Source organism: Equus caballus, chromosome 28 (assembly GCF_041296265.1).
Source record: "Equus caballus isolate H_3958 breed thoroughbred chromosome 28, TB-T2T, whole genome shotgun sequence".
Taxonomy (NCBI): Eukaryota; Metazoa; Chordata; class Mammalia; order Perissodactyla; family Equidae; genus Equus; species Equus caballus.
In genome coordinates, this window is record NC_091711.1 from 13423282 (window position 1) to 13445695 (window position 22414).

Sequence of the window (22414 nt, forward strand, 5' to 3'; positions counted from 1 at the left end):
TAAGACCAGCAGACAATGGTGTGATAAGAGAAAGGAAAAGTCATCAACTAGCAAAAAAAATTGCCAAATTGAAATATATGCTCACCAAAACCCCTTTGGATCAAAGATAGCAAGAAATCAAACAGATTGTAGGACTTCTCACTGTTCCTGGGATTCTTGGAACTAAGTAGTCATTTAGTTCCTTCCTTCATTCATTCAACACACATTTTTAAATACATCCAACATGCCAGCATTGTGCTAGGTTCTGGATACGTAGACATGAACAAGAATGATGTGGTCACTGTCTTTGTAGAGCTTATCTGCAGCTCATTTCATGAATATATAACTACCTTCAAGAGTCATTGGCTGCCAGGCCAGGGAAGAACACACGTCATTGAATTTAGGACTTAGGCTGCAGCCTTGGCTTTGCCAAATACCAGCCACAAAGACATAAAACTCTTCCCTTAAAAAACTCAAATTAAGCAAAAATTGACAATCTTAAATGAAGAGATATGGGTGCAGATATCTTCCTGGATGATTCTACTGGAAATTAATGCATTTTGTGGTCCTTGTTCATTGTCCCTTTATTTTTTTACTTAATAAATGCTTATTGAGTATCTTCTATTCCCTACAATGAGTGTGCAGTATGCAGCTTTTTCAGAATATAAACTATCAAAGTAAGTAAGTTCGTGTTATGGGGGATGTAGGATAAAGAGGAGACTTTCACAGAACAGGATAAATTTGTTCTGGTACTTGAGAAATGAAGAGGGTGTGCCAGGTGCAGAAGGGGGCAGGCGGGGCAGGAAAAGGAGAGAAAATAGACCAAATGTCTAATAACTGACATTGTATGTAAAACCACCACACTTCAAAAACGGTGGGAGACATTTCATAATAATAATAGGTGATCAAATATAATACGAGCAACAAACTTGAAACTGATTGAAGGCAGATGATGGGTCAACAAAGTCTGACGTTTCAGTCCTGGGCATGCGGGTGAATAATGGGTAATAATAATGAAGGCGGAGTAGGCTTAGTGAAGACAGATAATGAATTTTTGCATATGCTGTATTCGAGGACCCAACATGTTTTTGAACTTTATTCAATATTTTTAAGATCTAGAGGATTATATACATGCCATGTCATATTTTTACTACTTGATATTTGTTCTCCATTGTTTTAGTGGAAGGCATTGGAGTAGTTTAATTTCACTTTATGAGATCAGGCCCAATGACCTGTGGTAGTGCAGAGAGTTCTCGAAAGACCTGGGGGCAAATCCTATCTCAGCTCCTAAGTAGTTATGGGCTCGTAAGGAATTCACCTCAACTCTGTAAAATCATAGTTCAAATAGTGATAGTAGTCAGGCAAGCAACATAAAGGAGCCATCAAAGTGAAGTCAAGTGGGTGGGCGGTGATGAATTGGAGACCCCTGCCCCATTACAGAAGTCACCTGTCACTCATCTCTAGAAAATTGTTACCCAGCATGAATAGAAGCTTAGTCTTAAGGAAAATTTTAAAAGCCAGATTTTTATGTGATATTTAAATGTTGACAACTAATTAAACATACACACACTTCCTACCAGTGAGTACATGTGCCTGATCAATTGGATTTCTAAGCTGACTTGTTTTTCTACCACTTTCGAGAAGTGGAACATCTCCCTCCACCACTCTGGCCTTGAAAACCCTATGAACAGCAGGGGAGCACTGTCTGATCGAGCGCCAGAAGGGGAGAGGATGGTGCAAAAAGTCCAGGCAGGGTTCTACTCTGCTGTCCACAGGGCGCTAGGATTCGATGACTCCATGGCACAACCACAAACCTGAGAGAGCACGCATAATAAGATTTCAAATTTTTTGATGTTCATCTCAGGAAAAGCTCTACTACCTACCGCTAGAAATTTTTTGCTATGTTTAATCCCTATGGTGAATAGGCCAGATTCTCCATCAGAGATAAACTATATTTGAAAAAATTATATGGCTATATTTAAATATACCTAAGGATACTCATTTGTGCACATGTAATAATTATGACATCCACAGTTAATCAACTCCTTACCCAGTGCATGTGAAGTGCTAGGTCAGAGTTTTTCAAACTGCCATCATGACCAGCATTTTTAAATGAACTGGAGTAAAATTAAAAAGAGCAGAAAAATATCAAAGTGCATTTCAGAAAGAAGTTGTATTTCTGAAAATCATTTTTTACTTATAAAGAAATATATATGAGTGTATACACACACACACACACTCACATACATATATCCTGAATTATGTTACAAATATATTTCCTTTTTGTGGGTTATGGTAAAAATAAAAATCAAAATCTCTATGCAGCTACTTCAGATCTATTTTTTCTAAATCTCAACAAAATCACTATAAGTAGATTTATTACCCCAATTATACATACACAGAAAGTAAGACACAGAGAGCATAAGTGACTTGTCAAATGCTACAGAAGCTGTTAAGTAACCAAGTTGGCGTTAGAACGCTTGACGGTTGGACACCAAAACCTATCTTTCTCCTGTAAAACATTGGAGTACAAAGTAGAGGTTCACGGACTACAGAGACGACTTCTGCCTGTTTATTGGGTGGGATGATTGATGGTGGTTGGTTGATTGGCTTTTTTTTCTTTTACTTTCATTTGTCAAAATAATACTGTTAAGTAGCACTTTAGATTTCCCAGGACAATCTGACTGTAAAATAATAATAATAATAGTAATAATTTGAATTTTGGCTAGATAAATATATCCCGCGTAGCTTTGTGTTGTTGTTTTGTAGTGATTTGTATCTCAAGTGCTGCTTCCATTCATTGTTGCCTACTTTTTTCCTGTAGGTAGATACTGATGAATTTAATATTTCCTTAATTAAATCAAATGAAGAAAATAACACCATAGAAATTAAAGATTTGAAAATATTCACAAGGTATTCCGTGGTGATCACAGCGTTCACCGGAAACATTACTGCTGCGTATGTAGATGGAAAGTCGAGTTCTGAAGTGATTGTTACTACTTTAGAATCAGGTAAGGCATATTTTTCATCATTGCTAAAAATTAACCGAAAGTTTGGTGTCTTTTTTACACTTTCTCACACCCCACCCTCAAAGGGTAAGTGTTACGAAAATTTTTAAAGCGTTTAAATACAAAATTCAGTGACTCACTGTGATTGACAAAAATGAAGGTTTCCATTCACATTTTCAAAGCAAGGTGGAATTATGTAGAACAATCAGTCTTTGTAAATACACAATCAAATTAGTTCATAACAAGGTACCCAATTGTACTTTGTTTGCATTTATTTACACACTAAATGTTTCAGAAATTGAGTTACCTTGCCTAAGACATGATTTTTCCAATTGTCTATGGCCTGTAATGCTTCACCTAAAAATTTCATTGTAGTTATTTGTGACCCATGATTTCAATGCACATTAAAGTAATAATACTCTATTGTTAAGTAATCTGGACTTCAACATTAGAATCTAGGTCGTGTTTGCCATATCTGTTTTCTTCACTTAGTTAAGTGACATGTTTTATTAACATGTTTTATAATCTATATGATAAATAACAGAATCTATACAGATTTCCTCAAGTTCCTATGAACAGGGTCTGAATGAATAATAAGATTGTACCAATCAGAATTAACTGTGGAAAGTCAACATCCCAGAACTCGCTTGCCCCGCCCTCCTTCAGACTCCTGATGTTCTTTGCCACCAGATGTATCTTTGGAAAGAGCACATGAAGGGATGTGCTGTTATAGTTTCTTTGTTGCTATCTGTAAGGTAAGTGTAGGAGGTAAACATATTTTTAGCTAGTCTTTTCCTTATGTTATATACTCTACTGTCTATAAAGTTAGAGTTCTAAATGAAAAGGTACATCTTATCCTCAACACCTTAAAATTCCACGTTTTTCCACTTTGCTGCCACGTGTATCCCAGGTATGTGTTTTATTATTGTACTTTTTGCACTTCTCCCTCATTCTACTCATCTGTGAGGAAAGATGCTGCTGAACTTATTCACATTCATACCATAAAGCGTTGATTGCAAATTTTAATATGCCACCTCTCCCAAGGATGTTGTAATTTAATAAATTTTTCCTAAACCTCTAAGAATAGAATTTTAGATGTAAAACCAAAGATATTTGGAAGATAGGAAGTTCTTTCTAGCACTTAGAGAATTCTTTCACTTATCCAACTTTAAACCTAATTCTATTTTTAGAAAAACGTCTCATAAAATAAGTATTTCTCATGTACTGTAAAAATGTATAACAGCAAATGTTGTGAAAATGTGTTGAACCCATTTAACCTTTATTTTAGTTATGCATTTTTCCACTTAAAATGTGATATTTGACACAATAACATGTTTATCTGTTCCTCTTTCTTTCTTTTCTCAGTTTTGTTTTTGCTTGCCACAGGGCACTATGTATAAAGATGATTGCAAGAAAATAAAGCTTGAGCATCTGAGCTATTGACAAGCAAATATTAAAAGCCTTCTTCATGGAGATTCGTTACTTAGAATGGAAGAATATATCCATTTCAATTTGATCAAAATACATATATTCATTCAATCAGCCGTTTATGTAAAGAACACTAATTATATAGTAAAGCAAGAACTAGGTCCTATATTCATAAAATGATCTTATCCTCACGTATATCATTTTCTTTCATAATAATGTATTAATACTTAGCTAGTTATATGTTAGGCTAACTTTTATTTAACAAAAATAAACTGGAATATCTGGAATATATAAAGAACTCTCAAAACTCAACACTTAAAAAGATCTAATTAGAAATTTGACAAAAGACATGAACAGACATTTCACCAAAGAGGAGATATGATTGGCAAATAAACTCATGATAAGATAGATTTTCAGCATCATTAGCTATTAGGGAAATCCACATTAAAACCGCAGTAAGATCTCACTATGCATCTATTAGAACAGATAAAATAATAACTTTAAAAATAGTGATAACACCAAATGCTGGCAAAGATGCAGAAAGACTGGCTCTCTAAACATTGCTAGTGGGAACGTAAAAGGGTGTAGCCACATTGGAAAATAGTTTGGTAATCTTTTAAAAAACTAAACATGCACTTATCACATGATCCAGCAATTACACTCTTGGGCATTTACCACAGAGAATTGGAAACTTATGTTCACATAAACATCTGTATATGAATGTTAATAGCAGATTTATTAATAATAAAAAAACTGGAAACAACCCAAATGTTTTTCTATGATTAAACAAACTCTGGTACATCTATAAAATGAACATTATGCAGCAATAGAAAAAGAATGAACTATTGATATGTACAACAACCCTGATGGACTTCAAGGTCATTATGCTATTGTTTTTCTTAAAATGACAAAACTATGGAGATGGAGAATGATTACTGTTGTGGGGAGGCATGAAGTGCAAGTACAAGGGGATAGTTGGAGGAAGGTTCTTCATGGTGATGGAGCAGTTTTTGTATCTTGTTTCTGGTGATGGTTACAGGAATCTATACATGGGATCAAATTGCAAGGACTACACACACATAGGGGCAAGCATGATAAAATGGTGAAATCTGAATAAGGTCTGTAGTCTAGCTAACTGTATTGTGCCAATGTCAGTTTCTAGGTTTGATGTTAAACCTCAGGTACATAAGATGTCACCACCAGGGAAAACTGGGGGATGTTTACAGGGGACTGTATGTATGATTTTTGCAACTTCCTCTGAATCTATATTATCTTTAAGTAAGTTTGAAAAATCAGAGAGATGTATTCTGTATAAAAGTAAATGCTATTGAAAGTAAATAAATAAGCAGACGAACTGGATCCCTGTTGTGGTTTCTGTGACCCATAGGTGTCAATGATTCTACAATGCATCATCCATTTTGCTTGTTTCTATAATATAGTTTAATATATTAATTAAGAATATTAATATATAGTTTAAATAACCTGTGTAATACTCTTTGTAAACAGAAATTTGAAGCAAATAAGTTTTATATGGAGATCAAGAAGAGCACAAACTTCTAGAAAATTTTAATTGCTAATTATTGCATTTAGTCCCAAAGGATCCACCTAACAACATGACCTTTCAGAAGATACCAGACGAAGTTACAAAATTCCAGTTAACATTCCTTCCTCCTTCTCAACCCAATGGAAACATCCAAGTATATCAAGCTTTGGTTTACAGAGAAGATGACCCTACTGCCTTCCAGATTCACAATCTCAGCATTATCCAGAAAACTGACACATCCGTCATTGCTGTGTTAGAAGGACTAAAAGGTGGACATACATACAATATCAGTGTACGTATTCATAGCTTTTAATTATTTACCTATTTTACAAAGTCAGTTTACAAACTCAGCATTCAAAACCACTGCAGCTTACGTACACACTACATTTTTCATATCTTTTTGTGGGATCGTTTTAGACATGCCAACAGAAAATAGGTTTAGAGAAATGAAATTGCTGATTTCCTGTTATAAAAGTACGTCCTATCAAAATATGTAGATGACAAAAAAACTTGCATAATTATAGTAGAAATCCAGAAATAAAATAAGGGTGTAAGAAAATGCATGTTAAAAGCAAAAGAGAAGTGATATAGAAAGAGGTCATTTTGCCTAAAGGGAAACTGTTAATGTGTGAGTATAAATGGAAAATGGAAAGGAAATTTCCGAAGCAAAGGGCAGCAATAACTATTTACATGATTGAAATTGACATACATTTCACACAACTATTACTGAAAGCTGAGAACATTTTATATTTTAATTCTAAATTATCCATTTTGGAAAGTAAATATGTATGTGAGTTCATGTACATTCACACAGACACACACACACACAATTTGTTCCACCCTTTGACTATTTTTGTAGCATGTCCTGGAATTTTCAAATAGAATTATATGATTCAGAGGATTGTCTTTTAAGAACACAGAATCCACCCTAAACATTCAAGAATGTTAGTAAGTAATCCTCCTACCAACTCTTTATGATTATATCAGAACACTCTCATTAATAATTTGTATATATATATCCATTCCTTCCCTCACTCACTTTATAGCTTATTGTATAATCTGTCTTGCTAGGATTCTTGTTCCATGTACCATTAAGTGGACCATCATTGTGAAAAATCTGTTAGAGAGAAGGTGGTGGTTATGAGAATGAACTGATCTAGGTTCAAATCCTAGTTTCTACTAGTTTCTATCTGGGCAGTTTCTTCAAATCTGTGCCACAGTTTCCTTATCTGAAAAATTAGTAATAGGAATAGTAAGTTCTTTTATAGGATTTTTGTAAGTATTAAATATTAATAGTTATGGTGAGTGCTGTACCAGTTTTGGCTTTTGGAAATAAAAGAACAAATAGGAAATATGACAATGTACAACTAATTTGTAATTTAAAGAAAATAAATGAATATTCTGTTTGCAAAGTGCAATTTACAGCATCCTGAACACCTGAGAGTTTATTAGAAATGTAAAACTTTTGCACCTGCCCCAACCTACTGAATCACAACCTATCTTCCTTTAACAGGGTTTGACGTGCCTTCTTTGCACACTGCGATTTGAGAAGCACTGCCTAACTTTTTCATTTATCTCACTTAAAGGTTAGGTTGTACCATAAAGAAATAAACATAATCAAGTATTCCATAACATCATTTTTCATTTTGATTGCTTCCTTTTTGAAATTTACATACTCCAATAAGTATTTCTTTTAGACATTTTTAAACTACATTTTATGGGCTTGGCCTGTTTACTGTACCTACCACATCATATATTTTATAATTTTGATTCAATCAAAACACTTCCAAAGCGTCCATAGTGTGAAGAGTGGGCAGCTAATATATAAAACAAATTTAATTAATTTCAGTAAAGATATGTTCTGAATCGTATTTATCAATATAACAAAATTGGCCAAGTACGTAGTCTTTATTTTATACAGCAAGATAAAGTGAATAAAAGAAGATTCTGTGTCTACAGCGTCCTAAGCGCAAGGTTAATTGAAAGGATTTCCATTTGTGTAAATCACCCTGTATATACAAACAGAAATGCTTTATGTGTATATGCTGCATTACGCAGGTTATAGCTTCAGATACTTTGGGGCAGGGGTGAAAAAGGGCATAAAGGCCAACTTTCAGAGGGATGATTTAATACAGGAAAACTGGGAGGCTGAAGGAATAGGATTTCATCTCAGAGAAGGAAAAAAAGAGGATCTTGAATATGGATTTAAAGAAAGCCTGAGTTACCTAGCTGCAGAGAGAAGGAACAGATGTTAGAATAGATGGAGAGTGTAGACATGGTGGCTTTCTGCTCTTTCTTCCTACGGATTCAAATTGAAGCCACATCCTTTCGTGGGCTTTGTGATCGGGCTGTTTAAGTCTTTGTTCTCAGGGTTTAGTACCGTAATATCAGTTTTAAGAATTACTTTGTGGTTAAATAGTCTTCCTCTAAATACTGTATTCATTTAAGTGAGTGCAAGAAAAATATAACTAATAGACTAGATGCAGTTGTCTTTAAAAATGGAATCATCTTAAAATTACATATAACTATAATTATATATACACATAAGCAGTAATTTGAAAATAGCAACAAGATGTTTCTTTGTTTTAGATTTATGCGATCAATAGCGCTGGTGCAGGGCCAAAGGTTCAGATGAGAATAACCATGGATATTAAAGGTACATACATGAGATGCCTTCCTGCGAAATGCTGTTTTCTTAATTGTAATTTGTATTCTGTATTAGAGTTAAGGATGAAGTCAAGATTTTAAGTGATGTGTATGCATATAATAAGACACATTAAGTAGTAATGTATGCTTGTTAAAGCTATAATTAAAAGTCTAAATAATGATACAAATTACCATGTTAAATAAAGAGAATGCCCACCTGCTATTTATCTTATATTTCTTTTCTTCTAAATTTAAACTTTTCCAAGACACATTTTATAGCCTGTTATTTTAGGCTTTTTAATTTTATTGAAAAGAAAACACCCTTTAAATTGCCCATAACTAGACTTTGGCTAGTTCTAATTAGATTCCTTGACTGATCTTTGTTTATCTTGAAAGTCAGATTCTTTTCAGGTAATCAAATAGTGTTTACCAAATTACCATATATTCTACTTTATGATTCTGACTATAAAGTGGATCTAATCAATCCATTATTCTGACAGATATTTTTCATAGAAACTATGACTAAGATTCGGAGGCCTCCTGCCCCTCAAAAAGTCCCCAAAAGATTTTTAAGAGTTTAGGACCATTCATTCATTCAAGGTTTCTTCTCTTCCTGAGACTGAAAACATGCATGCAATTGTGTCATTTCTCTAAAAATCTGTGATAAAACCTGCAGAGAGATAAAAAACTGAAACGTATGAATCTTTAGTAGAATTCCACCCAATTATTCTCTTTTTAAATCAAAAAGTAACTTTTCTCAATCTTTGGGAAGGACAGCAGAGCACAGTGATTAAAGTGCCTGCTCCAGGCTGAGTCTGGGCTCAGACTGCTGAGATTGAATCATGGATGGCCGCTTGATATCAGTTTGACTTTGGGCAAGTTTCTTAACCTCTATCATGGAGATAATATTAGTTTTTACCTCATAGATTGTTGTGAGGATTAAAAGAGATTATATTTGAAAAACTCTTAAGACGAGGCCTAGAAACCAGTACTGTTAAGAATAAGAAATATTCACTGTCAGATGAAGCTGATAAATTTTATCTTTTCATCAATGAGTAGTTTATATAATTGTAATATTATTTATAAGTATTAATTATTTTCTTTTAATTGATAAGTTATGTGTTTGGAATGTACAAATATGCATGATTTTATTAGTGACGTGGAATGGCATTGACTTAATAGTAGTCTCATTAAATTTGCATTTGACAGATAAAATCAAGTTGGCTAGTAACGTGCAGTGCCAGATTCTTCTAACTGGAAACCTTTTCTTGGGGACTCCCCAGTGGCCTTGTTGAGAGTTTCCCAGAACTCTTTGAAAACTCAGGTTCTTCCTACTTAATCCTTCCTTCCTTCTCCTCGTTCACAGGTGTCAGACACGTGATCTCTGGTCTAAAGGCTCTCACCACCTACTCCTGCTCCCTGTCCCTTTATTCTTCACAGATATTTCTCCCAATAAACTTTCTACACATCGAATGACATTACAGCCCGTATGTTTCAGAGGAGTGAGCTGAAGGATCAAGTCAAAAAGATTTGGCTCAAATCTTGATATTTCCCTTTTATAGCTATGTGACAAAAGGCCATTTCCTCATCTATAAAATGCAAATACTGTTGCCAATTTTATGACATAATTGAGAGGATTTTAAAAAAAATTTAATAAATATGGTAATTGAATTTTGATTAAGCAACTTACTGATGCTCAAATAGCTAGTATACATAGCTATAAGGTGAAACAAAACAAGCAGAGCTTCTACAAACATTGATTATGGACATATTTGTATGAATTAACATGAAATATCATGGCACTTTTAGAAATTATTCTGGCAATATGTATTAAAGTTAAAAATACATATATTTTTTGTTCCAGAAATTCTACTCTTGGGAATCTATTCCATAGAAATAAAAGAATCAATAAATAAAGCTAACCTATAAGGCTAATTATTGCAGCAAATGTTCAAAACCTTAAGAACAAGTGAATTTCCATTACTAGATGAAGGATTGAATAAATATGGTGTGGTTGCACCATGATATACAACATAGTCATTAAGAATAATGAGTTAGCCCTGTGCTTAGTGACTTGGAAAGACTTACACGAGTCATGTTTACGCAAGAAAAGCAATATGTGGAGTAATCATAATATGTAATATAGCCCCATTTAAAAAAGATGAAACAGTGAGAAGAATCCATTATGTATGACTTTATGTATTTTTATATGATTATGTGAATGTGGAGAAAAATATGGGAGGGTGTCATCCTTATATTTGGCATGGATCAACAGTGGGGGGGTGGTGCTGGTGTGATTAGAATAGAAATTAATGAACCAGCTAAAGGAAGTAAAAGAAGAAAAAAATCCACTAAAATATTAGTATAATTTAATGCATTTATGAAAATTATATATGACTGAAAGCATATATAATTTAAATTTTTTTAATATGTGAAGAGGAGTCAGATGCCTGAAAAATCACACCTGCGCCCCATTATCTCAGGCAAGTCTCAAATATATAATTATACCATCAGGAGATAATAATTGCTAAATCTGCTGTATCCAAGCAAAACTCTGTTTCTTTTGTTATTTATGTTTGTCCTCACTTTATCTGTAAATTACCTGCATGAAATGAGAATTTTAAATGTTTTTCTTCTCTTCAGAAACAATCAATCAATGGTAGTGATATTTCTTCTTTGTGTATAGCTCCAGCACGACCGAAAACCAAGCCCATCCCTATTTATGATGCCACAGGGAAACTGCTGGTGACTTCCACAACAATCACAATCAGAATGCCAATATGTTACTACAACGATGATCATGGACCAATTAAAAATGTACAAGTGCTTGTGGCAGAAGCAGGAGGTATCATCAGATGTCAGCTTATCTTGTTAAATTGTAGAATGTGAATTACCAAATGCTAAAAAATGTCAGTTCAAAATTAGTAATCTAAGGCTGACTCCTGATTATCACACAACTCTTGAGCTTAATAGATTGTCAGTATTATCATTAATTATACTAATCGTTAATTTAGACCTAAAATATTTTACCAAAATAAGAAAAGGCATAGTTAAAATATATGATTTATTTATTCTATATGCTGATAGGATTATTTTGATGTTGGCAAGATAGGGTCTTGATAGCATCTTTGGAGGTGTGAACAAGCGAGTTACCCTTGACTGAGAGATGTTCTTTCTCTTCCTGGGAAGCCGTCCTCTACAGTAATGCCTATAGATTCACGTGTGATGGGAAAGGATAGGGTTGCCTGCTTATCCAGGTAGATCAGCTGAATCATCCCTGGTGGTTCATAGAGTGACAGATGTTGCATCCAGATTTTCCTCATGCAATTATAGAAAAACTTTTTATAAATGTGAAAATACATTCATATATTACTTGTAATCATTATTCTTTTTTTCTGAAAGCAGCTCAGCATGATGGAAATGTAACAAAGTGGTATGATGCATACTTTAATAAACCAAGGCCATATTTTACAAATGAAGGCTTTCCTAACCCCCCATGTACAGAAGGAAAGACAAAGTTCAGTGGCAATGAAGAAATCTACATCATTGGTGCTGATAATGCATGTATGATTCCTGGCAATGAAGACAAAATTTGCAATGGGCCGCTGAAACCAAAAAAGCAATATTTGTAAGTATTGTTTATGCTTACTATGCATCATGTTAACAAGCTAGTTGACATCTTTCAACCATCTATCTACCCATCCTTTCATCTTTCCAGTAAGCACTGGGCATCCATAATGTATCATGACCTGATACAAGGTAAAGATCAACAAGGCATTGTCCTTACATCCCATAAATGTATAGTTCTATAGCAAGAGCAGGCTAGCTTAAAAGTAATTATGATTTGATATAAGTGACATAAGGACAAGATGAAAAATGTGCAATTGGAGAACATAGGTAGAAGAATTTAATTCTTTCTGTAGAGGACAATGTGACTAATGTGTAGTGCTTTGTGTTTTTCACTCATTATGTTGCCATGCTAATGTACAGGTCTTTGGAAACACGATCCTAGTCTTTTGGTTAATGATGGCTTCAGTTTCCCTCAGTCATAGCAATAATTTTCTGCTCTTTGTACCATCAAACATCTAAATGAGTGATTGAAATCTTTACAATTCACTATAACACTTGGCATTTTGTAGATCATAATAATCTAATATATTAAAAACCAATGCTGACATTTTGACTTTATTAAATGCTTTGCTAAATTGATTATTTTCTTCTGTTAAATTGACTACACTATTTTTATAAGAATACAATTTAAAAATTTTTTTAATTATTTAATTTACAAAATATACTTTTTACTACTAAATTTGAAAAATGCAATTAGTTTCAGTTTTGCCTGCTAGTTACAGCATTATTAATTCTTTGATGAATATCCTAGGCCAAGTTAACATTAGAAAAGTTAGGCATTTGAAAAAGAATGCTCTATCATGTATTATTAAGTACAATTACTTTGGTTACCAAGTTATTTCCTGAAATTTAGTCTTCATACATATGACAGATGAAAATGATGTACCACAAAGTTTAATATTCAAGTATTATTTATTTTGCATATTTTCCCCAGACTCTTTATATAATCAATAAAATTTTAAGAACTTGAGAAAAGTAGAACTTAAATTGTGCAGTGCAATTTATTAACGTAAATTGGTCTTATATTTTAAAACGCCTGGATGCCTATAGTTTTTAAATAAGGCAAATTTTGGTTGTCTCATGTTAGACTCATGCAGTGATTTTTAAGATTGGTTCTCTTCTGCACCCATTTTCTATTTCATGTGTCATAAAAGCAAAGAATGTGAAAAGTCAGCTGTACCACACAGAGTTAAGAAGCATTGTTCTTAATTTGTTTACATGTGAACAAACTAAATTCTGTATGACCATTCTAAATCTGGTTCACTGGTATCTTCAAAGGTGGTTGAGATATAACAGTTATTATGCTTTATATTTATAAAGTATGTTTATACAACACACTTTCATAAAGACATTAAATCATTTCCCCCAAACGAATCTATGAGGGAGGTGTTCTGCTTTATCAGATTAACCTGCTGACTGCTCATGAGTCTGGCTCTCATGAAGTTCACGAGGTCCATGTACAGGATGTTTGCTTATCTCACTTAAAGATAGTATACCAAGTTTACATCTTGTAAATTTATTTTGTCTTGAATGAAATTGTACATTTTTCATAGCTATCTGTTAAATTGTTCATAGAAAATAGTCATATGGCTTGCAAATTGTTCATTTTCGCTTTTTTTTATTTCATAGATTTAAATTTAGAGCCACAAATGTCATGGGACAGTTTACAGACTCTGATTACTCTGATCCTGTTAAGACTTTAGGTAAGACATATTTTGCAGTTTAATTTCATTTACAATCTCAACATACTAATCACTGTTGTAATATTCATTAGTAAATGAAATAATCCATGACTGAACATTCTCAAGCATAAATTCATTTCTAGATTACTCTCCAGGGACGTCTGACAATGTCTGGAGCCATTTTTGGTTTTCAGAACTGTGGAGGTCAAGCTTTTCGCTTCTAGTGGGCAGAGGCCAGGGATGCTGCTGGAGGTCCTAGATTGCATAGGACAGCTCCTCCAGCAAAGAATAACCTATCCCATAATGTCGATAGTGCTGAGGTTGAGAGACCCTGTTAGATGCTAAGGTTATAGATGAGGAAACAAAGGCCCAGATTAAGTGATTAAGTGGCTCTGCCAGGATTCCATCTCAGATTTCATAACCGTTACAATACAAATACAGGATTTACACCTGGATTCAAACCTTGGCTCCATCACTTGAGAAAATAATTTAATTTCCATAAATCTCAGCTTCCTTATATGGAAAACGGTGATAATGGTGTCTCCCTGGAAAGATTTAAGTAAAACAACGTATGTAAAGATATTAATATTTTATAGTTAGTACAATTTTAAATGCTTAATAGATTCTTTTTGGGTAGTAATCAAAGTATATTGAGAAATATACTTCCTCAGGAGAAATTATTTCCTTAGGATTTCTCTGAGCAGATCACAACTTCCTATTTCCTCTGCATGGAGCTCTGAGAATGTGGACATTTGTGTGTTGCTCAGATCCACAGCATATCGTGAGCTGCAGTAATTTCAGTGAGAGTTGTGGCTGGAAGATGAGAGATTGTTCCACCATTTTCAATTAGAAATGTTCATTTGGCTATAGAATATTAATTGTATAAAAAGCAGCTTCTACAGCCTCCACTTAGTTGAAGAAAGTTTGGATTTTGAAGAAATTAAGAAGGGGCATGTGGTCCTACATAAATGTTTATAGAAGAAGAACATATAAATGTCTTTGGCCATGCTGCCTAGTTCCATAAAGCCACTGTTTTGATTAATTTTACCCAATAATTCAGTCATTTTAAAATTGGCTGTCTAGATTTGTGGTTTTGAAATTGTTAAGTATTTCTTCATTTGATAGCTGAGGTTATCATACTCTGATACCACCACAGTAATGGAAATGTCTTGATGGCACCAGATAATGTCCCTTAGGTTACAGCATTCAGAAACGATTATTGCAGCTAAATAGCGATCCTAGTGTGTTTACTGCGGGAAGCTAAGACACACAGACAAAATGCATAGCTCATATGTCTCAGGGAGATGACATTTTGTAGGAGAAGTAGTAAGAAGAAATCTCCTTGCCTGTGTTGTTTGTTGTGTGCTTGCTGGTATCATACAGATTATTGATGTGAGAACAGCATGCTCAGTCAGTTATCTGAGAGGTGAGGTTGAGACATCCGGGGTAAGAGGAATGAAAAATGGGAAAAGCCAGGCAACAGGTACCATGGTGCACAGGGACGTGATTCCTCAGATTCCACAAAATGGCTTCCCTCTAGTCAAGGGTAGGCCTCATCCAGCACTTAGCCTGCAGGTAGTCTCAAGGTGCTCCTCAGCAATGGTCTTCTTTTTCTCCCTTTCTCTCACAGTCAAGGTAGTGGGATACAATAATTACTTCTAGAAGGTAGCAGAAACACACTGTCAGTTCTCTGGTTCCTTCTTGGAATCACAACAGCACCACCCCTTCATCCAGGGGCTAATGTTTGTGTGCCCCGGTAACAGCAGGGGCCTAGAGGGATGTAAGATGTGGAAGGAAGGGCAGAGGACACGATCCTGCCAAGGTTAGGGAAGGGAAGGAGGGATTGGTGAAACACAGACTGGGTGCGGTAGGTGGAAAGCCAGTGGGGTGGTAACGGGTAGTGACAAGGAAGGGTCCCATGTATCTATGATCCAATTTTTCAGAGTTTGTATATTATTTATAGACCCCTGATATAAGGACGGCCTGAAGGCTCCTCTTTAGAGTGGTCTTCCGTGGGCTTTGTATTAGGCTTCTGCCCTGTAATGCTAATTCTGGATTGACTACATGGAGTTCTGCTATCTAGGTAGTCAGTTATAGGCAGTAAAACAGTGGCAGGAAACAGTGGAGGAAATTGCTAGCTGTGCAACCCTCAGTTGTGGTGAAATGAGGTGTTCAGATTTGGAGTATGGAGTACACCACTGGAGCAGAATTTCTGAATGACTAGCAAAGTAGCCCAGTCATTTTGTGGGTTAATGGATTTGACACCATCAATTTCTGTCCTCACATTAGTTTTTTATCTTGCTATTGGATGTTGTGGTTTTCTGGATATCAAATTCACCCTGATGGATCAGGCATGAAACAGAATCCTTGAGAATTGGCCCTGATCCATGATTTGAAATGAATAAAAGGCCATGGAGTCATAAGAGTTTTTGGAGAAAGAACAGTGCCAAGAAAGATACAGTAGAAGAACTCAGAAAGGAAATAAAGTTGATCTTTTCTGTAATGGTCACCGGTCAATGGCAAAGAATGGTTCATGGTTGTGAGAATGGGGGAAAGCAAATCATAAAATGCATTGATATAATGCTCCTGGAGTCATCATAAAGTTACAAAGGATGTTCAAGTCCTTTTTTCTCTCAAATATATCATGTATTGGGATATGTGCCAGCATTTGCAACAGGCTAGTGACTCCCAACATTCCTCGCAAGCCTGCTGAAGACCGATGTGTGTGTGTGATCTCAGACCACAGTGAAAGAAGTCCAGGTCCCGTCTAGGTCATCAAACCATCAGTGGATGCACAGTCATCACTGGTATTTTGCACACCACAGGCAATGAGCTCCAAGCTGAGCTGCCTATCAATAAAATCTCCAGGATTTAAGTGCCTTCGCAACGCTGTGTTTTTAAGTTAGTATAGGGTATCTTCTTCCAAGACAGACCATTTTGACAGTGGTTGTGCCTCTCAGAGGTATTGGTATTTGGAAGTCAAAATTAGGGGCGAAAGGGTCATCATAGATGGATGAACTAAAGGTTTCAGTTTAGTGAAAGGGGCTAAAAGAAGTCCAAGTGAGAAGGGCTCAGGCAAGGCTTTGCTGGATAAGCATGAGCGGGTGGAAGACGAGTTTGTACTTTAGGAAATCTTTACGGCCTGTACGAATAAACATGGGAAATGACATGTGTCATTATTTTAATCCGAAAAAGTACTTACAACTTATTTGATTTTGTTTTCACTCAGGATTGAGCATTAGCAGTTTTATTAGCAAAATTCACAAGAATGCTTCTTATATTCTTTTTTAAAATCCTCCTCAGGCCCATCAGTTTGTGGAAACCGCTTGTAGACAATATTTTGATTACAAGGTTTAACTATAGGTGATTCTTGTGATTTGAAAACCAGACACTCTTTCTGTACCTTAGAGGGCTTCATTAAAACTGAGCAAGAGGAGACTTTACGCCCAATGGCAAAGATTCTGTGATTGTTTTCTTTTGTCATAACACTTCTCATGTAATCACTATGCTAACAATGAAAAATTCTGGTATGCTCGCTTATAAGCAGAAACAGGGAGTTGCTATGTATTTTTTGCAACGAAGAATTACTTGCCTCCAAGACACCAGAGGAACAGGTGAAAGTTTTACGATGTTAACAAGGCAGTGGTAATGTGGCGGTGAACCTCATAGACTTTGCAGTCAGATAGGCATATTTCAGGCAGTTTGGGCATTTATTGAGTTTATGTGACCTTGGGTTAGTTACTTAAGAAATTAACTTCTGAAATCTTATTTCCAAAATGAGAATAATGATGCCTACTTCATAAGCTAGTTGGGAGATTAAATCAGATGAATGAATGGATGAATAAATAAGAAGTATTTATTAATAAAGATACTAAACCTTGTTTATTGATGTGCCAACACTTTTATGGGTGTTTTTATATATAAACTCCTGTATTCTTCACTACAACCCTATAACATGATTTCCTGTTTATAAATATCTCCAATTTATTGGTAGGAAATCAGAATTACCGAGTCCTTAAGCAACCTGCCCAGGGTTACAGAGCTAGGACGCGGCAGCACCAGCTTTTAGAGCTGGGCAGGGTGACTGCAGTCAGTGCTGTGTTGCACCCACTGTACCACATTGCCTGCAAATTCCTAGTGCCCAAGGAGCTTTCAATTTCATTACTCTTAGTGATGCTTCTGCTCCCACAGACTCCCTATCCTTGCTGTACCATTTTCTATTCTCAATATTTTAAATTATTTCTAGCTGTTCTCTTTTTACCTTCTCATTTTAGCTTTTTGAGGTTAACATTCACACATAAGAATGCTTTACTTTTACACATAAAGATACAATAATTCCTTTTTGTTTTTTTAAACAATGAGTAAGTGTGACTTTTCCCTACACCTTGGAACCCACTGTTTATTATACTTTTAATATTTTGCCAATCTGGTGTATGAAAATAGCATCTGTCTAGGGTCTTTTAATTTATATTTCTTGAACTATGAAATTGAGTAACTTTTAGTAAATTCTTTGTGTAGTATTGAATATCCAGAATGACTAGTATTGGGCTGAAAGAGAAGAACTCCTTATACTCAAGTTCTATTATAAAAACTGGTTTTCTTTTGAGATTAATAATAATACTAATTGGAGGCTCGCCCCATGGCCGAGTGGTTAAGTTCACACTCTCTGCTTTGGCGGCCCTGCGTTTCACTGGTTCGGATCCTGGTCAAGGACATGGCACCATTTGTCAGGCCATGCTGAGGCAGCATCCCACATGCCACAACTAGAAGGACCCACAACTAAAACATACAACTATATACTTGGGGGGGTGATTTGGGGAGAAAAAGCAGACAAAAAAAAGATTGGCAACAGTTGTTAGCTCAGGTGCCAATCTTTTAAAAAAATCATAATCATAATTATAATAATACTAAGGAGAAGATCTTTCACATAACATGCACCTGTATCAAGAGCCAGACGTTGGCCTATGAATTTTATAACTCATTTAATTCAAGCTTCTTAGAAACATATAACCAGCTTAAGCAATCAGATCCATATCTGAGTTTAAATAATGATAATTCCAATCAAAAGATAATGCTTATGAAAAATTAGTTCATGCTTCATAATTATGATTTGCTTCATTACAGTAGTACATTTTATTATGCAAATATAACATAATTTAATTTGACCTTTCTTAGGATTTTAAGTCTAGTCAGGAAATGATTTATGCTTATTACAAAAAGAATCGTGTATATTTTCAAGGGAAAGAATTCCATTTTCTATGAAAGGATTTGGAGGAGTGACTTCTTTCTGTACGGGTAGTGCTCTGTGGGGACATACATAGCAGTGAGGCAGAATCTGTACTTGACAATTGTGGTACATTTTGTCCTTTCCTAGTAGTACTTTTGTAATATACGTGCCCAAAGGATTACATGTTGTTTATTATGACATTATATGTCATTTCTTCACTTCGTCTGGCTAGTGCTTTGAAGTGGTAATCTAATCTGAAAAAACATTTTATGAAATCATTTTTTTCCCACTGAGTTCTAAGGTCCAGTGATTCATTAGTACCTGATAAATACGGTTCTTTATTCATCTTCAGGTTTTCTTTCCCAAGCATTTCCAGCTAAAGTCCATGTGTGAAAATTCATGAAATAAACCATCCATATTTTAATGCATAAAAAAGGTATATCCAAAATACTTTATGAGCTACATGCTGCTTTAGCATCTTTGAAATTTAGCTGGAGATTCTAGACGACCATGAAACTCTGAAAACTGTTTACGATTCAGGATTCATTCACATCTACCATGGAGAATAGCCACAGGAACCCTTTCAAGTTGTTAACATTTCATAAGCACCAATCCAGGGAAAAAAGATGAAACATTAATCCCTGCATAGTGTACAGATAGCTAACCTATTTCATTTTGTCACTTGACTTTAATCTTTTTAGAGTAAAATTATAAATTATAAATCATGTACCTTAAAATTGATTTCAACAATAATAGCTGTGTCTAAAATAAACGATTAATAATTTGTATATTCTTATTTCATTAAATGCTTGGTCTTCAACCTGAAAATTTTTAATATCTATTTCAAAACCAATATATTTATTCATTAGTAAATTTAGCAAATATTTATTGAGCATTTTCTATGGACCTGGTACTATTCTCGGAACTTGGAATACAGTTTTGAATAAAACCAAGACTTCTGTCCTCAGGGAGCTTACGTTCTGGACAGACAATAAATAATGATAATAAATAAATGAATTATGTGTTAAAAGGTCATTACTTAGTGTGTTCGGGTGGTGAACATGATGTAATGTATACAGAACTTGAAATATGATGTACATCCGAAAAAAATAAAAATTTAATAAAAAAAAGAATATATATTCTGTTGGTTAAAAAGTTTGACGTATCTAGTAAATCAACCTTATTTCTTTTATTATCCAATTATGCATGTTATGTCTACTTGACCAAATGTGGTGTGTTAAAATCATCGACATCCATATTTCTGTTCATGTTGTCTACACTTACAAGAGTTTTTGCTTTATATATTGTGAAGACATTCCATTTGATGGATAAAGTTTCGTGCAATTATATCTTTATTGAGTTTGAAAAGTATTATCAAACTGAAATGAATTATTTCCCTTTAATGCATTTTACCTGCATTTTATGTTTTCTAATGGTAGTATTGTCACTTTGCTTTCTTTTTTGGCTCAAACTGGCCCAATATACTCTTATCCATTACATATGTGTGTGTGTATTGTATATATATAAAATGTATATATATAGTGTGGAAAAAAAAAGGTGATAACGGCTATGGAGATAAGAAAAAGTAGAACAGCTTGCAGAAGATGTAGAAGGGGGAGGCAGGAAGTGAGGGAGTTGTCATTTTCAATCAAATAGGTCATATCTTAGTCTGCTCGGGCTGCCATAACAAGATACTGTAGACTGGGGGGCTTAAACAGCAGAAATTTTTCTTCTCACAGTACTGGAGGCTAGAAGTTGAAGAACAAGGTTTCATCAATTTAGGATCTGCCGAGGGCTCTCTTCCCGGCTTTCAGAGGGCTTCCTTCTTGCTGTGTCCTCATATGCCTTTCCTCAGCCTGTGTGAGTGGAAGGGAGCTAGCTTTTGAGGGTCTCTTCTTATAAGGATGTTAATTCTATCAGATTAGGACCCAGCCCTTATGATCTCATTTAATGTTAATTAACTCCTTACTCCAAACACAGCCACACTGGGAGTTAGAGCTTCAACATAGGAATTTTGGAATGATACATACCCTCAATCTGTTAGAGGTGGTCAGCATAGGCCTCGACGGATGTAATGAAATGGCACCTGTTGCAGGTAATGAAATGGCTACCCAGGCAGATATACAAAGGAAATACCTTTTACAGGCAGAGCAAGAAGCCAATGCAACAGCCCTGTGTCAAGAGTGACCTGGTGTGTTCCAGGAACAAGGATGTCAGGCTGGCTCCAGAGGAGTCAGCAAGGCAGAGACTGGGAGGGGGGCGGAGGGAGCCAAAGAGGTAACAGGAAACCAAAGGATTACGAAGACCAGATCTCATAGGCCATTGGAAGGATTTCAGCTTTTCTCTGTGAGAGATGAGAATTTTAAGCAGAGAGGTAATGTTTTAAAAGGATTACTCTTGCTGCTATGTTGAGAATAGATAGAAAGGGGATAAAGGTGGATACAGGGATTCCATTGGACCAGGTGTCCATACAATAATTCATGCAAAACAGAATAGTGGCCTGGATCAGCATGCTGGCAGCAGAGGTGTGAGAGGTGAACAGAGCAGACACAGAAGGTTTGAGTAGCATACTGAACCCCCAAATACCCACTAATTAAATTTTTAACATTTTGCCACATTTATTTTATTTATAAATTTGTTCTTTTATTTCTGAAGTATTTTAAAATAAATCACAGAAAGCATTATATTCCACCCCAAAATACTTTAGTTTCTTTCTCTAAGTACATTTTCATTATATTGTCACAGTTAATCAAAATTAATGATAAATTCTTGATATTATATAATACCACATACTATTTTAAAATCACCCTCTGTTTTTTTCTTTATAGTTTGTTTGACTCAGGATCCAAATAAGAGGTTCACACATCATCTTTGATTGTTATGTCTCTTAATCTCTTTTAATCTAGAAATACTCTTCTTCCTCTTCTTTGCCGAGGCCATAGACTCATTGATGCAACTGGATGAGGCATGCTTCAGAAGTCTCACATTCTGGATTTGTCTGATTGCTTTCTCTTAATGTGATTTTATTTCTTCCTCCTCGCCCTTCTTTCCTATAAATTACAACTAGAATCTAAAGGTTTTAATAGTCACAATCGACATTTTGGGCAGTGATACTTTATGGGTGCTGGGGCCTAGATTAAAGTACCGCGCATCAGGAGGTGTAAAATACCTGGTTGTCACATTTTCAATGATGTTAAAATTATCAGTAAATTTCATGGTAGCAGCATGATCCTTCATTGGAAAGTTGTTTTTTCCCTTGGTATAACCAGCA

The 22414-nt window shown here is 35.0% G+C and overlaps 1 protein-coding gene across 3 annotated transcripts in view; it reads left to right on the forward strand.

Moving 5' to 3' along the window:
• The window catches only part of PTPRQ (protein tyrosine phosphatase receptor type Q), a 206777-nt gene that overhangs the window by 141326 nt on the left and 43037 nt on the right, over nt 1–22414 (forward strand). For all 3 annotated transcript variants that reach the window (XM_070254641.1, XM_070254640.1, XM_070254642.1), the window contains 6 exons: nt 2804–2990; nt 6006–6250; nt 8548–8614; nt 11291–11449; nt 12010–12232; nt 13864–13937. In XM_070254641.1, coding sequence (XP_070110742.1) covers nt 2804–2990; nt 6006–6250; nt 8548–8614; nt 11291–11449; nt 12010–12232; nt 13864–13937 — 955 coding nt within the window. The remainder of the gene's footprint in view (nt 1–2803; nt 2991–6005; nt 6251–8547; nt 8615–11290; nt 11450–12009; nt 12233–13863; nt 13938–22414) is intronic.